The sequence below is a fragment of the Pyxicephalus adspersus genome, chromosome 1 (assembly GCF_032062135.1).
Source record: "Pyxicephalus adspersus chromosome 1, UCB_Pads_2.0, whole genome shotgun sequence".
Taxonomy (NCBI): Eukaryota; Metazoa; Chordata; class Amphibia; order Anura; family Pyxicephalidae; genus Pyxicephalus; species Pyxicephalus adspersus.
In genome coordinates, this window is record NC_092858.1 from 170,325,582 (window position 1) to 170,338,480 (window position 12,899).

The 12,899-nt window shown below is 38.9% G+C and overlaps 1 protein-coding gene across 1 annotated transcript in view; it reads right to left on the reverse strand.

Moving 5' to 3' along the window:
• The window catches only part of LOC140321619 (nectin-1-like), a gene marked incomplete in the record, with an annotated part of 37,147 nt that overhangs the window by 8,536 nt on the left and 15,712 nt on the right, over positions 1 to 12,899 (reverse strand). The window contains 2 exon segments of the mRNA XM_072398363.1: positions 2,328 to 2,357; positions 8,370 to 8,475. Coding sequence (XP_072254464.1) covers positions 2,328 to 2,357; positions 8,370 to 8,475 — 136 coding nt within the window.

Below are 12,899 nucleotides of genomic sequence, written 5' to 3' on the forward strand. Positions count from 1 at the left end.
AGGCAAATAAACAGCAAAATATATATATACGTGCTTAATCTACAGAAGAATTTGTCATGAAAAAAATATAGTACATCGTGTATCAATTCCAAGATTTTGATTATGAGGGCGCAATAAAAATCATTTGGTTCCTAACAGATCTTAAGTTCTCAAAGGATTAAAATATATATTCCTGTATTCTTTTGGAGATAAAATGTGATAGATGAGGGGGTGGTAATCTAAAAATCTCTAGCAAAAAATGTCTTGCCTTATACTTTGAAAATATCCATATGAACAAATGAAAAGAAGAAAAGAAAAAAGGCCAGGGTATTTGTTAAGCAGCAGTGTATTGAAAGAAAAGAATATAAAGTAACAATAATTCCTAATTTTGGTGTTTTGTACATTCAAATTTTTACACGGTTACCCTTGCCTAATTGCGTCAGGGAGGGTATTATTGACCTGTTTCACCAGACATAGTTTACCTGAGATAATAGTTACAATTAAACATTTAGTGGCCCGACACGTTTCGCCTCCAAGTGCTTCATCAGGGAATTTGAGGTAAGATGTTTGAATTGCTGGCTGCATAGCCAGGTAACTCTCAGGTAACGTCATTTATCCACATTCCTTTGTTTCTTTTTAGATTTATATTCTATTATATTTTATGATTGTTGATATACTTTGTGACTATTACAATAAACAATCAGGCTAATTCCCTACATCTTTAGCACCCCATAGCAAACACTGACCATTATTACTATAGACATTAATTTAGTTTATCCAAACTAGCCCCCTCAACATCCCTTAAATGTTAGCTATGCCTGTATTCATACATTTAAACACCACTTACTACTATCCATGAAACCCAATTTGCCCCCTTTGGTACATTTTAATATTAATATAGTGTGTGTTATTATATAAGTAAAATGTATACTTCTTCACAGACTGTAAACTTTCTTTTGAATCGCATTATTTCTCTCTTTCCTGACCATTGTATCAACACAAGTGAGTACAACTCTTTGCTCCAATTGAACATTAATATTAAAGTAGTATATAATTTCAACATGTTTTTGGACATATTGATTCAGTTATTCATAAATTCAGTCTCCTGTCGACTTTATAGTACATTTATAGGCTATGCATATATTGATATATTCATTAAATATTATTATTTTGTTATGAGACCATGTATTAATCTGCTTTTGTCATATCAGTATCATTATTACCTTGTTCTGACTTTATTATATGGCTGATTCTCTTTATTACATTTTCGCAATAATCAACAAAGACTGATGCACTTTTAAAATGTTTTTGGATTTCTTTTGGCATTTTTGTCAATATTATTGTAGGTACAATTATTCTGTCATTCTACCAGGAACTCCTAATATGATATCTTGCTATATTTATGTATATATGATGTGTTTCAATGCATCCAGCAACTCAAATATCTTACTCAAATATCCTGATGAAGCCCTTGCAGACAAAATGCATCGGGACACTAAATGTTTGCAACTCTTATCTCAGGGATTCTATGTCTGGTGAAACAGGCCAATAATACCCGCGAGCGAGAGTGACCATGTAACAATTTTACTGTACAAAACACCAAAATTGTTGTATGAAAATTCCATTTATAGGAATTATTGGTATTTATATTCTTTTCTTGCAATACACTGCCGCTTTACAAATACTCTACCCTTTTTACTTTCCTTCTTTTCATTTGTTCATATTGGCATTTTCAGAGTATAAGGCAAGAAATTTATTGCTAGAGATTTTTAGATTACCACCCCCCTCATCTATCACATTTTATCTCCAAAAGAATACAGGAATATATATTTTAATCCTGTGAGAACTTAAGATCTGTTAGGAACCAAATGATTTTTATTGGGCCTTAATAATCAAAATCTTGGAATTGATAGAAGATGTAGTATTTTCATGGCAAATTCTTCTGTAGATTAAGCACGTACATATATTTTGCTGTTCAGCCAGGATGACCATGTAACAATTTTACTGTACAAAATACCAAAATTGTTGCATGAAAATTCCATTTGATGGAATTATTGTTACTTTATATTCTTTTCTTTCAATACTGCCGCTTAACAAATACCCTGGCCTTTTTTCTTTTCTTCTTTTCATTTGGTCGTTAGGAGAACATATGCATACAAGCCTATTACATAAGCAAGCAAGCATGTATTGAAGACAAATCATTTTTCCATGAGATAAACCGTTTCCTGTCAGTTAGACAATGTCTATTTTAAATCTTTTGAAAGTCTTCCATCAGCCTTTAATATGAAATGAAAAGATATATCCTCCCACCCACCTCTTCAATTGAAAAGGCAATAATGTTTACTTACATTTCAGTGCTAACTGCTTGGGGTGTATTCCTGTAAAGAGAAAACAATACATTACATATCAGAACTTGTATGTGCTACAGTAAAATGCTCGCTATGTATTGGACCACCTGCTGATTTCGCCAGCATTGTAGTATTCCTATCCAATTTCCTGGTTCATGTTGGATTTGATAAAAGCATGATAGAGATCAAACACATAACACTTGTTTATAGCAGAATGTCTATGTTGTGTTGACTTAATATGAAAAACAATCAGGGAAAAAAAGAGAGGTAGAGGGAAGCGATATAAGAGAGGAAAGGGGAGAGAGGAGATAGGGGGAGAGGGGAGGAAAAGGGAGGAAAGAGAGAAAAATTGGGAGAGGGGAGAAATTAAGGAGAAAGGGAGGAAAGGGGGAGATGAGTGAAAAGGAGGATGAGAGGGAGAGGAGATTGGGTAGAAAGATAAAGAAAAGAAAGAGGGAGGTAATATTAGACAACGAAAGCCAATAATTTGTAATAGATATTAAAATAAATTACTGCAAGGACGCGGGCTCCACCCAGCAAGAAAAGCAAGCCATGTGCCCCAGGGTCATAGTACTAGTGACTTCACTGGGTGACATGATGGGGTATGGATCCAATTGTCCTGTGAAACTGGGGGATGCATGTAACTGGTGGGGTTTACTAAGGGTGTGTTAGGGACATTTATTTCATTTTGAAATTTTCGTATACAGTTTCTTTTGCATTCTTTTTATCATGTAACATGGTGTTATAGTTCTGAGATCTGGACATTGAGAACATTTTTAAATGCAATTATATGACTTCTGTTTTCTGTCCATGATAATTTATTAAGTTATTGAAAAGAGGATTAAATAAACCTTTTGGTCTTTCCCCTGCCATCTCTCCAATGGAAATAATACTGGTAAGCACAGTCACCATGCTATTATTGTGTTAGAGTTGTTACAGCTACTGGAATTTCCTCCCATTGGCCAAAGTGGCTTTCACCCAAAACTGTCCCTGCTGAGAGAGCATTGGATTGTGCAATGCTACAGAACAACATTATGCTGATAGAGTTCATACTGACCCAGTCACCGGCAAACACACAGCAATTTATACCATTGTAAAACCTTTCTTTTACCGCTTACACACAAGCATTACAGTTGCATTGCTTCTAAAAATACCAGCACACATTGGCCCTGACTAGGGATGAGTGAGCAAAATTTTAAAATTCGATCTCGCGGCAAATCGGGCCGTTCTCGCTTACCGAACATGTAAGCGAGAATGGTCTGTGTAAATTCGGCTGTCAAGATAAAAGTTTTTGAGACCTGCAAGAGCAATCAGGGGAGAGAAGAGCTGACAGCTTTGCTCCTCTGATTGCTCTTTCAGCCATGTAGTATGTGTTCTTGGATAGAGATTCTCCTGTGATGATTCCCATTGCTGCATTCATTGATGAGCACAGCTGTGGGGCTCACACTAACAGGAGGAGTACCGCGGCTGTATTCATGAATGCAGCCATGAGAATCCCGGGTACTAGAGGGTAAATAAGGGCTTGCTCTCATTTAACTTCTAGTGCCCGGGGATCGCGCACAGGAGGATTCCCACGGCTGCATTGCAGCCACAGTACTCCTCCTGTAATGATTGCCTCGATTTTCCAACAGGTCTGCGAAATCGGTTCCCCCAAATTTCACAGACCCATTGGAAGTTCGAAAATAATTTCGCAAGAATGTCAGAGGCATTCTCGCTCATCCCTAGCCCTGACTTACTAAAGCTCTCCAAGAGTGAAAAAGATAGACTATCATGGGAGAACCTGGTTGATTCTGCAAACTTGGAAACGGTCTAGTCCAAGATTTAAAATATTTGCTGGGGTTTTTGGATCACCCAGGTTCTCCCATGGGAGTCTACCTTCTCCAGCCTTGGAGAGCTTTACTATATCGGACCCAATTTCTATAAGTATTGCAGCTAGTTAGTTACTTGTTAAAACCCTTTCCCTTGGCACTGCTCTGGATGGCCCTGATAATAGCTCCTGACAGCCTGCATGTTACAGCCTCAGCACGGGGAGGTGACACATATGTGGCCAGGACAGAGCGGCAGCATGGTGGCTCAGTGGTTAGCACTCTGGCCTTTACAGCACCTTTCCCAGGTTCAAATCCCAGCCAGGACACTATCTGCATGGAGTTTTAAGGTTCTCCCCGTGTCTGTGTGGGTTTCCTCTGGGTAATCCAGTTTCATCCCACAAACATGGCTTCCCCCTAAATTGACCTTAGACTACATTAATGACATATGACTATTGTAGGGGCATTAGATTGTGAGCTCCTTTGAGGGACAGTTAGTGACACAACTATTGACTTTGTACAGTGCTGTGTAATATGATGGTGCTATAAAAATACTGTGTGATAATAAGAGGGGTGACAAGATAGGAGGACAACCAGGACAGTTGGGAGCCCCTAGGGCTGGGGACTCCCAACTGTCCTGTCACAGTAACACAAATGTGAACTTGCAGGTACAGGTCTATTTGGGACATTGGTATTGTATTGTGTATTGTGGTGATATTCATTCCTAGTTTTGGACTGCCCATTGAATTGAATAGACTGTCTTAAGATGGTCCATGGCACCTCACAGCCAGGATCATCATTTCATTCATGTTTGCATATTAATCATTTTTTCAGAGAAAACTATTCTGAAATAAAATAAAATAAATATGTTATAATGACATCACTGTAACTCATTCATCTTGTAAATTGTCCCAATTAATAGAAAAATGACTGTGTGTTTTGAAAACATTTTTTTAAAACTTGCAATATCTACAAAACTCTATTTAAGCAAGGAAATTTCATCAGCAATGTACGTGTAAGGTTCCACACCCATTTACATCAATTCCCCATCCTCCGGGAACCAAAAAAAAAGAGACAGTAATTTTTACCAAGAGTATTTGGTACATGTTAAAATACAAAATCTAAGCTGGAATAACAAGTGACATGTTACAAAAACATCTGTTTAATCTATTACAGATTTCTAAATAATGGGTCTGAGAGTTTGTGTAAAGCCATGTTTCCTAATCTTGGTTCCATGGAATCCCGGGGTTCCCCTGGAGGATGCTAGAGGTTCTTTGAGCAATTTGGTCACTTATTTACAATTTACAGCAATTTTTACAGAATTTTTACAGAATTTACAGCAATATTCTTTTTGACTATGTGTAAGGGTGAAATTCTTCCAATGGCCAGCAATGTAAGAGGAATTCTTCCTAATTAACACCCCGATACATGTACTGTGAGCTGTGGATATAGTGAAGGACTGAATATCTGAAAATGATGTTAAATCATGTTAAAAAGGTTGGGACACACTGGCATAGATGTTTCATGTAGATTGGGTACAAAGTATTATTTTCCGGGATATTTTATTGAACAGAAGAATACACATAGATTACTGGGTGTTATTGGTACTATGATTATGGTAATGATGGGGTCTATTTATAAAGCAGTGGATCTGACATTCCCTGGTGGAGAATCAATTACTTCCATTGAAACACATGGACCTAAAAGATTCTCTATCAGCAAAAGTTTCAGGGAATGTCAGATTCACTGCTTTATAAACCAAGCCCATTGATAGCCCTTATAGCATATTAAATCAGAAATACCATTGTGCTAATCCTGAATTAGAATCCCTCTTGTCTGCAGTATAACGTCCCCTTGCACAATGCCCCATGTCCCATTTTGGAAAGAGCAGTGTGCTCTTCATTGACAGATGGCTTGGCAAACTACCATGTTGGAACCAGTCGGAGATGTTCCCCAGTTATGTGATCATAGGCTCACTGAAAGTTGCTTATGAGAGTATTTTGAAAGGTAATACATTTTAATATTTTTTACATTTTGTCCATATAGCGATTATAATAATCCCAAGCAGAGTAATTATTAGACTTCAGTCCCAAATAAAAACCCTTATATGTATTAGGGTATTCAGCTAGAGTTAACCAATGCTGTCAAAATATAGTTTGCAATGGACATTTTAGAATCAATGACCAGACAGAAGAACGTTAATCAAAATTAGGATACTCTGACTTTAAAGAAAAATGTATAACAGAGTATTAAATGCATAGGGAAAGACACCAGGGACTGTTTATCTAGTGAACATCTGATTGTCTTAGGGGATCACAAAGAAGTTTTTGGCCTCTGCCGAGGCAAATTGAGTGTGTTTTTTTTTTCTTTGCCTTCCTCTGAATCAACTGTGCATATAAGTATTTGGATAATTTTCTAGCATGTGTATACTTTATTTAATCTTCTTTTGGTTAAACTTATTTAATTTTCTCCTCCTTCTAGGAGCCACAAGGACATTTGAGTAAATCCGCCAGCACTTTTTATTCATCCACATTACAGGAGGGAGGGATGAAACTCCCTGCAACTAGAGAAACCTATCTACCTCTCATTGGAAATCTGTCCGGACCTGGGGAAATCTGTGATCACCTGGAGTAACCTACCTGCCCATCACAGAAGAGAAATCAGCCTGCACCTTTGGAAAACACATATCACATATGTTTGTCACATATTTTTACAATATTAATGCTATATAGTTATCAAACTGTATGTATATAGCACCTACATATAACATAGTGCTGTATAATAAATAGGGGATGCAAATGACAGAAACATACAGACCGTAACACAGGAGGAGAGGACCCTGCCCAAAAGATCTACAGTAAGAAGAACGAGGAAGGGGGGCCCATGGATTATATAACGTTAAATAAGAGGTAATATATTGACATCTGGCATTATATAGTATGTGGCTGGGCTCATAATGGGTTAGATTCTGCTGAAGCTGCTTCATTCTGGAGAAAGAACAGCAAATCATTCCCGTTACTAACATAAGCAAGAGGTCCTGTCAAGTCATTAAAAACCCTCCATCTGGCAATCCTGGCTGCTAAGTATGTGAATGTTGTATAAATAAAGACAGAAGTGTTTACCGAGTTTTATGAATGATCCTAAACTTTGTTATTGGAACATTCTACCCATTCAGTGCCTGGCAACAGTAAAACCACCCAGTAAAATCCCGAGGAGCAGAAATCAAACTCATCTGTCATATGGATCCTGAATTATCTACCTGTTTCTGCAGGTCTTGTTTTTCCATTACAACAGCATTGTTAGCTCATGTATTAATGAGTAACAAGGGCCAATCCCCAGTTATATTCTGTGCTTCTAGAAATCATCCAGCTTCTTCTTAAAGTAATAGTATAGTAGTTGCTGAAACTACTTCCTGAGGGAGTCGATTCCACATTTTCACAGACCTTACAGTGAAGAATCCCTTCCTTATCCAGAAATTAAACTTCTTTTCCTCCAGACACTTTGTTCTTTGTAATGATCTCAAAGTGAATAATTGGGAGGAGAGTTCTCTATATGGACTGTTTATATATTTATACAGGGTGATCATATCCCCTTTATACGTCTCCTAAATTGAACTCGGTATCTTTATTGGAAAAAGAAAAAATGCAATCAATAAATACATTAAATACTCAGCTGATTTCCTTATGCACTCTCACTTGGAAACTGAATATATGCTAATCCCTCCTCATAGCTGAGCAAATCCGTTCCTTTTATTAGTTTAGTTGTCCTTCTCTGCACTCTCTCCAATTCCACAATGTCCTTTTTGTGAACTGGTACCCAAAATTGGACTGCAGTGTATATGCAAACTGCTCTGCAGTCTATTCCTCTAAAAATACAACAAAGTACTTTGCTAGCTTTAGATATTGCAGCTTTTAGATACAGTATTTATTTGCAAATGTATTATGTCATCTGTTACCATATTAGAGATAATGTCCCTATTATTATAGTGAAGCACTCATGACTCAAGTTCTGAGCATCCCGATAGGGATTCTAACTCTTCTGTCACTTTTTTTTCTTTTAACATCTGTCTACCATTTTTCCATATGACTGTCCTTATGGAGATTTACTTCCTGTACTGGTGGACACTGCCTAACTCCCAAATGACACCCAAGAAGCGAGAGAGAGCTCAGACTTTCATATAATCCATCTAGTCATTTTGGAGGCAACACAGTATAAACCAAACAACTTTCCTGTTTACCTGTTCTGTGAGATTTTCATGTACCAAAGAGTGATACCATTGCACAGAATGCTGAGAAGAAGGAAAGCAGCAAGAATTCCCACCGAAAAGCAACGACCTGAAGCATCTAAAATACAGAGAAAAAAGAATGATTTTTTTTTTTTCAAATGGACAACATGATATCAGGTGTAGCTTCTATAACACTCATTATCTTCCACTCCAGATCATTCCCTATAATGCAGGACCAGTAGCAAGAAGTTGGACTATGTCATCACCCTTTAAGTCCAAGTGGAGTCCCAAGACATTGACACCAAGTCCCAAGTAAAGGCTCAAGTCACCATGAAGTCCCAAGTCAAGTTACCTAATTCATCCCAATTTGTCCCTATATAGAAACAGAGCTCTGATCCTGTTCTTGAGCAAAGGTTTGCATTCTAAGTCCATGGCTTTCTCCTCTGACAGCTGAAGGGGGCAGGGAGGAAGGCAGTGAGGCTTTTGTAACACTGCCTTCCTCCCCACCCCATTCAGCTGTCAGCAGAGAAAGCCGGAGGTCAAGTCTCCAATTGAGTTGCAAGTCGGTGGGCAAAACGCCAAGTGAAGTCACAAGTCATTCATTAGGTGACTTAAGTCGGACTTGAGTTCAAGTCACGCAACTTGAGTTCCAACCTCTGCCAGTAGCTAACACCAAATGTCCACTCACAGCCTACAGCTATTGGGTGAATGAAGAGTGCAATGGCTGCTGCAGAAGCGAGGGTTACGTTGTGTAAAGTGTTTTTAAGGGTACCCTACACCTGAACAAGCATTTAACCCTGTAAATATGAATAGCCCCATTGCAACCGTACAATTCAGGTATAAATTTTCCTCTTCACAGTTGCCCCAGCTATACCGCACTTTTCAGTTTTGAGGAGTAAGTATGCTAAAACCATTCGGTAATAGCACTGCAGCATGGGGGCGTACCCAACATTTTTACATGGGTGGGTGGGGGGGCAGTTCTCAGGCCTCTATATAATTCAACATAACATATTGGAGCCCACACAAGACTTTATCACCTCGCTTTTGGTGGCCAAACTAAGAGCTCGGGATGCCAAGGAAAGTTGAGTATGTGCTGCTAGGAAGAAATCGGGTTGCTCTGCTCTTTTCTCCTAGAACTTCCCCTTTTTGGACATCCTTAGAAAATGCTGGCTACTGCTTGCCACGGATCCCGACTTCCCCTATACAATAACCAGCAGTAAAATGCTAAACACATTCAGGCATATTCCAACAATTGTGGCTCTTGCCTAAGGGGAGATCCTAGATGAAAGATGATGTGGATGAGATCAGCCATGTCATGAAAAGTCCACATATTACTCGATAATCTGATGTAAGTCTGAAACCTGTTTTTAACCAGGTGATTTTAAAATGAGCAATATAAGGGCTGTTTGTTCACATATATTCAGTATCCAAGTGAGAGTGGAATAAGAAAATCATCTGAGTGTTTAATGTATTTCTTGATTGCATTTTTTCTTTTATCAATATAGATACCGAGTCCCATTTATTACATTTATGAACAGTCTGGATGGATTTCTCAAAGTTAAAATTAAAACTCTTTGTCTTTTCTCACTTTGGGAGGATCATAGTGGAGTAAAGATTTTCAATAATCCATACTTTACTTTTACCCTTGAGTTTTTAAATGAAATACAGTGTCACATTACCCCTTACTTCTAAACAGACATTTCTTAGGGCTCTATAAAACAAGGAATCAGACATTCCCTCAACATTCCATGGTGGGAATTTTTCAGGCTCATGTGTTTCAATGGCAGCAATTATAATGTCATATTCATTGTTTTATAAATAGAACCCTTAGCCGTTATAAAGAACATATAATTGACTTTTAAACTTGTAAACTGAAAGACATGGGTAGAGTTTGGGAATTCTGAGTAACCTTCGTTAATAACTAGTGTTGGTCAAATATCTCACTATTCGATTGAATAGTGAGAAATTCTCTGGGTGATCAAACGCCAAATTCGAACACCATTGAAGTTTTTTAAGTGTTTTTAAGGGCTGCAAGAGCAATCTGATTGCTCTTGCAGCCCTTTACTAGTTGTATGTGTTGTTGGATAAAGTTTCTCCATCGAACAACACATAGTACAGCGCTGCAACAGTAATTGCTGTTGCAGCGCTGTACTATGTATGTATGAAGTTTCTCTATCCAAGAATACAGGGCACTACAGGTGATGAATGGGGACAAGTCCCCATTTTTACCATCGAATCCCATGTTTTTTGGGTCGGGTCTATCCAAATTCGAACAGCCATATTCGAGTCGAATATAAGGAGAACCCGAATTCAAACTCCAACACTATTAATTACGCAGCTTTTGTGGGAACACATGCATGTTAGTATTAATGGTTTAACAGTGATTTATGTGCAGGTATATATATGAATTATACTTGGTCTTGTGGTTCTACTCTATAAATCAGGCAATAGTATTCCAAGTTTACTTGGGTGGCTTCCACCCACACACTACATTATTTAAAATGTATTTAAAATGAAAAATCCTAAAACCCATTCAATGTGACATCTGATTGTTCTGCTGTAGGATTCCAGAGAAAATGGATACAGACTGGAAGAGGGCAAACTGGAAGAACAAAATAGCGCCACTGGTGCAGATAGCCACATAACAGGGTGCCAGGGGTGCCTCCTGGTAATCTAACTGCGACAAGTTTTTTGATTCTTTAGAAACATCCAGCAATGAGAAGAAGTTACCCAACAAATTTCAGCAGCTCTCAGCGATACAGCTACCACAAACCCAGCAGATCCTAGCAGGTTTAGACGGGGAAAATAATAAAAATCTAAGCAGTACTCACAATGCTTGTTACGGGATGCCCAGCCTCTGCGTAGCATACAGATAGAGCCCTGCCAAAGCAGAAAAGCATTGAGTAGAATGTCCATTTTGCCCTCCCAATTATACTAAAATTCCTAATAGGAGCAGGCATGAGAGGGGGGTGCCCAGGCTGCTGATAAAAGATAAAATAAGAGATAGGAAAAGAGAAAGATTCTCCAGAGGTGGGAACAGAGCAGAGTAAAATCTATTGTTTAGACCAGGGGTGTCCAAACTTTTTGCGGAGGGCCAGATTTGGTGAGGTGAAAATGCGGGTCCCACACAGCACACGCCCCCTTTAAAAATGATGTTGGGTTTTTCCTGTGCTAGAGGCTGTGGACCGGTGGAAATCTGAACAGGGGCCACAACTGGCCCCCGGGCCAGACTTTGGATTTGCCTGATTGAAACAGCTCACTGGAACATAAGTACAGCAGATATGGATGCTGAATAGAGCAGGATTGTCCAGTGTTCCAGGAGAAGGAGCTAATACTTCCTTGTGATCAAAGCGCACCTCAACCATTGCTTTGTTTGAATGGTCCATTTTTTTTAGATTGTTTCATATTAGTGCAACTCTCTATTTACCATGGTATATTGTTGGAGTAATTACATCCACAGTGGCTTCTTTTTAAACGTAGCAGCAGAATCAATTTTATTCTGTGGTGTAAGCATATGATTACAGACCCTATGCTAACAGGGTTTGATCTACTGGCTCTGTGCCAGGGATCGGTTGGGAAATTGGGCTGCAGCGAGTCAATAGAAGGAAGAAAAGTCCCTTTTTTTTGTGGTCAGTTTAGAAAAAACAGCAAGTTGATGGGAGGAAAAAAATCCCAGTTGGGTGATAAATGGGAGATAAATTGTCTGGCATTGGTGGTCAGCCAAATGACCATGTCCAGTAAGGTGGTTAGTGAAAGAATAACAAATCTGCTGTTATTCAGAAGAGCGAAAACATTTCTGACATGGGAAGTGGGACAGTGGGAAGAGAAAATGTTTGGATTGGCAGTTAGTAGGCAAACATTTCTTGCCATTGGTGCTTAGGAGGAGGAAAATAATTCTCAGTTGCAGAAAAAATTGCTGTGTTGTCATAGATAAAATATATTGGTGTTCAGTAGGAAGCATTTGCGCCCAGTAGGGAAAAGTGGGAAAAAGTGGTGTTAGTGGGAGTACAGATGGGAGAATCAGTACTCAATATGGGGACAGTGGTTGTCAGTGAAATGCATTGGTGCTAGTAGGAAGGAGAGGTCATAGGTGACACTGGAGGGCATAGGTGCTCATTGGAGGTGCTAGTGCACAATGGGAGGAAGGGGAGATTGATGTAAGTGGGGGTTATATGCTCTCTTTTTGTGGACATTGGTGATAATGATGGGATATTCATGCCAGTGCAGGGTGTTCGTGCACAGTGGAGGGGAAGTGGTGCTTTTCGGGAAGCATTGGTTTTCCAGAGGACCAAGGGGAATCACTGACATATAGTGGAACAAAGTAGGGGGGAAGTGTTAGTGTCAGCAGAAAGCATTGGTGCTCATGGCAGTGTGTTGGTACTCAGTAGAAGAAGAGCAGTACATTCTCTAATGCAGAATTGACTTAATCTACATCAGGTTTCAGACTCAACAACACTGTTATCTGTCCCTCCCCTCAGGCACGTTGTCTTGGTGTCACCTTTGACTCGGCCCTCTCATTTACCCCCCATATTCAGAACATTT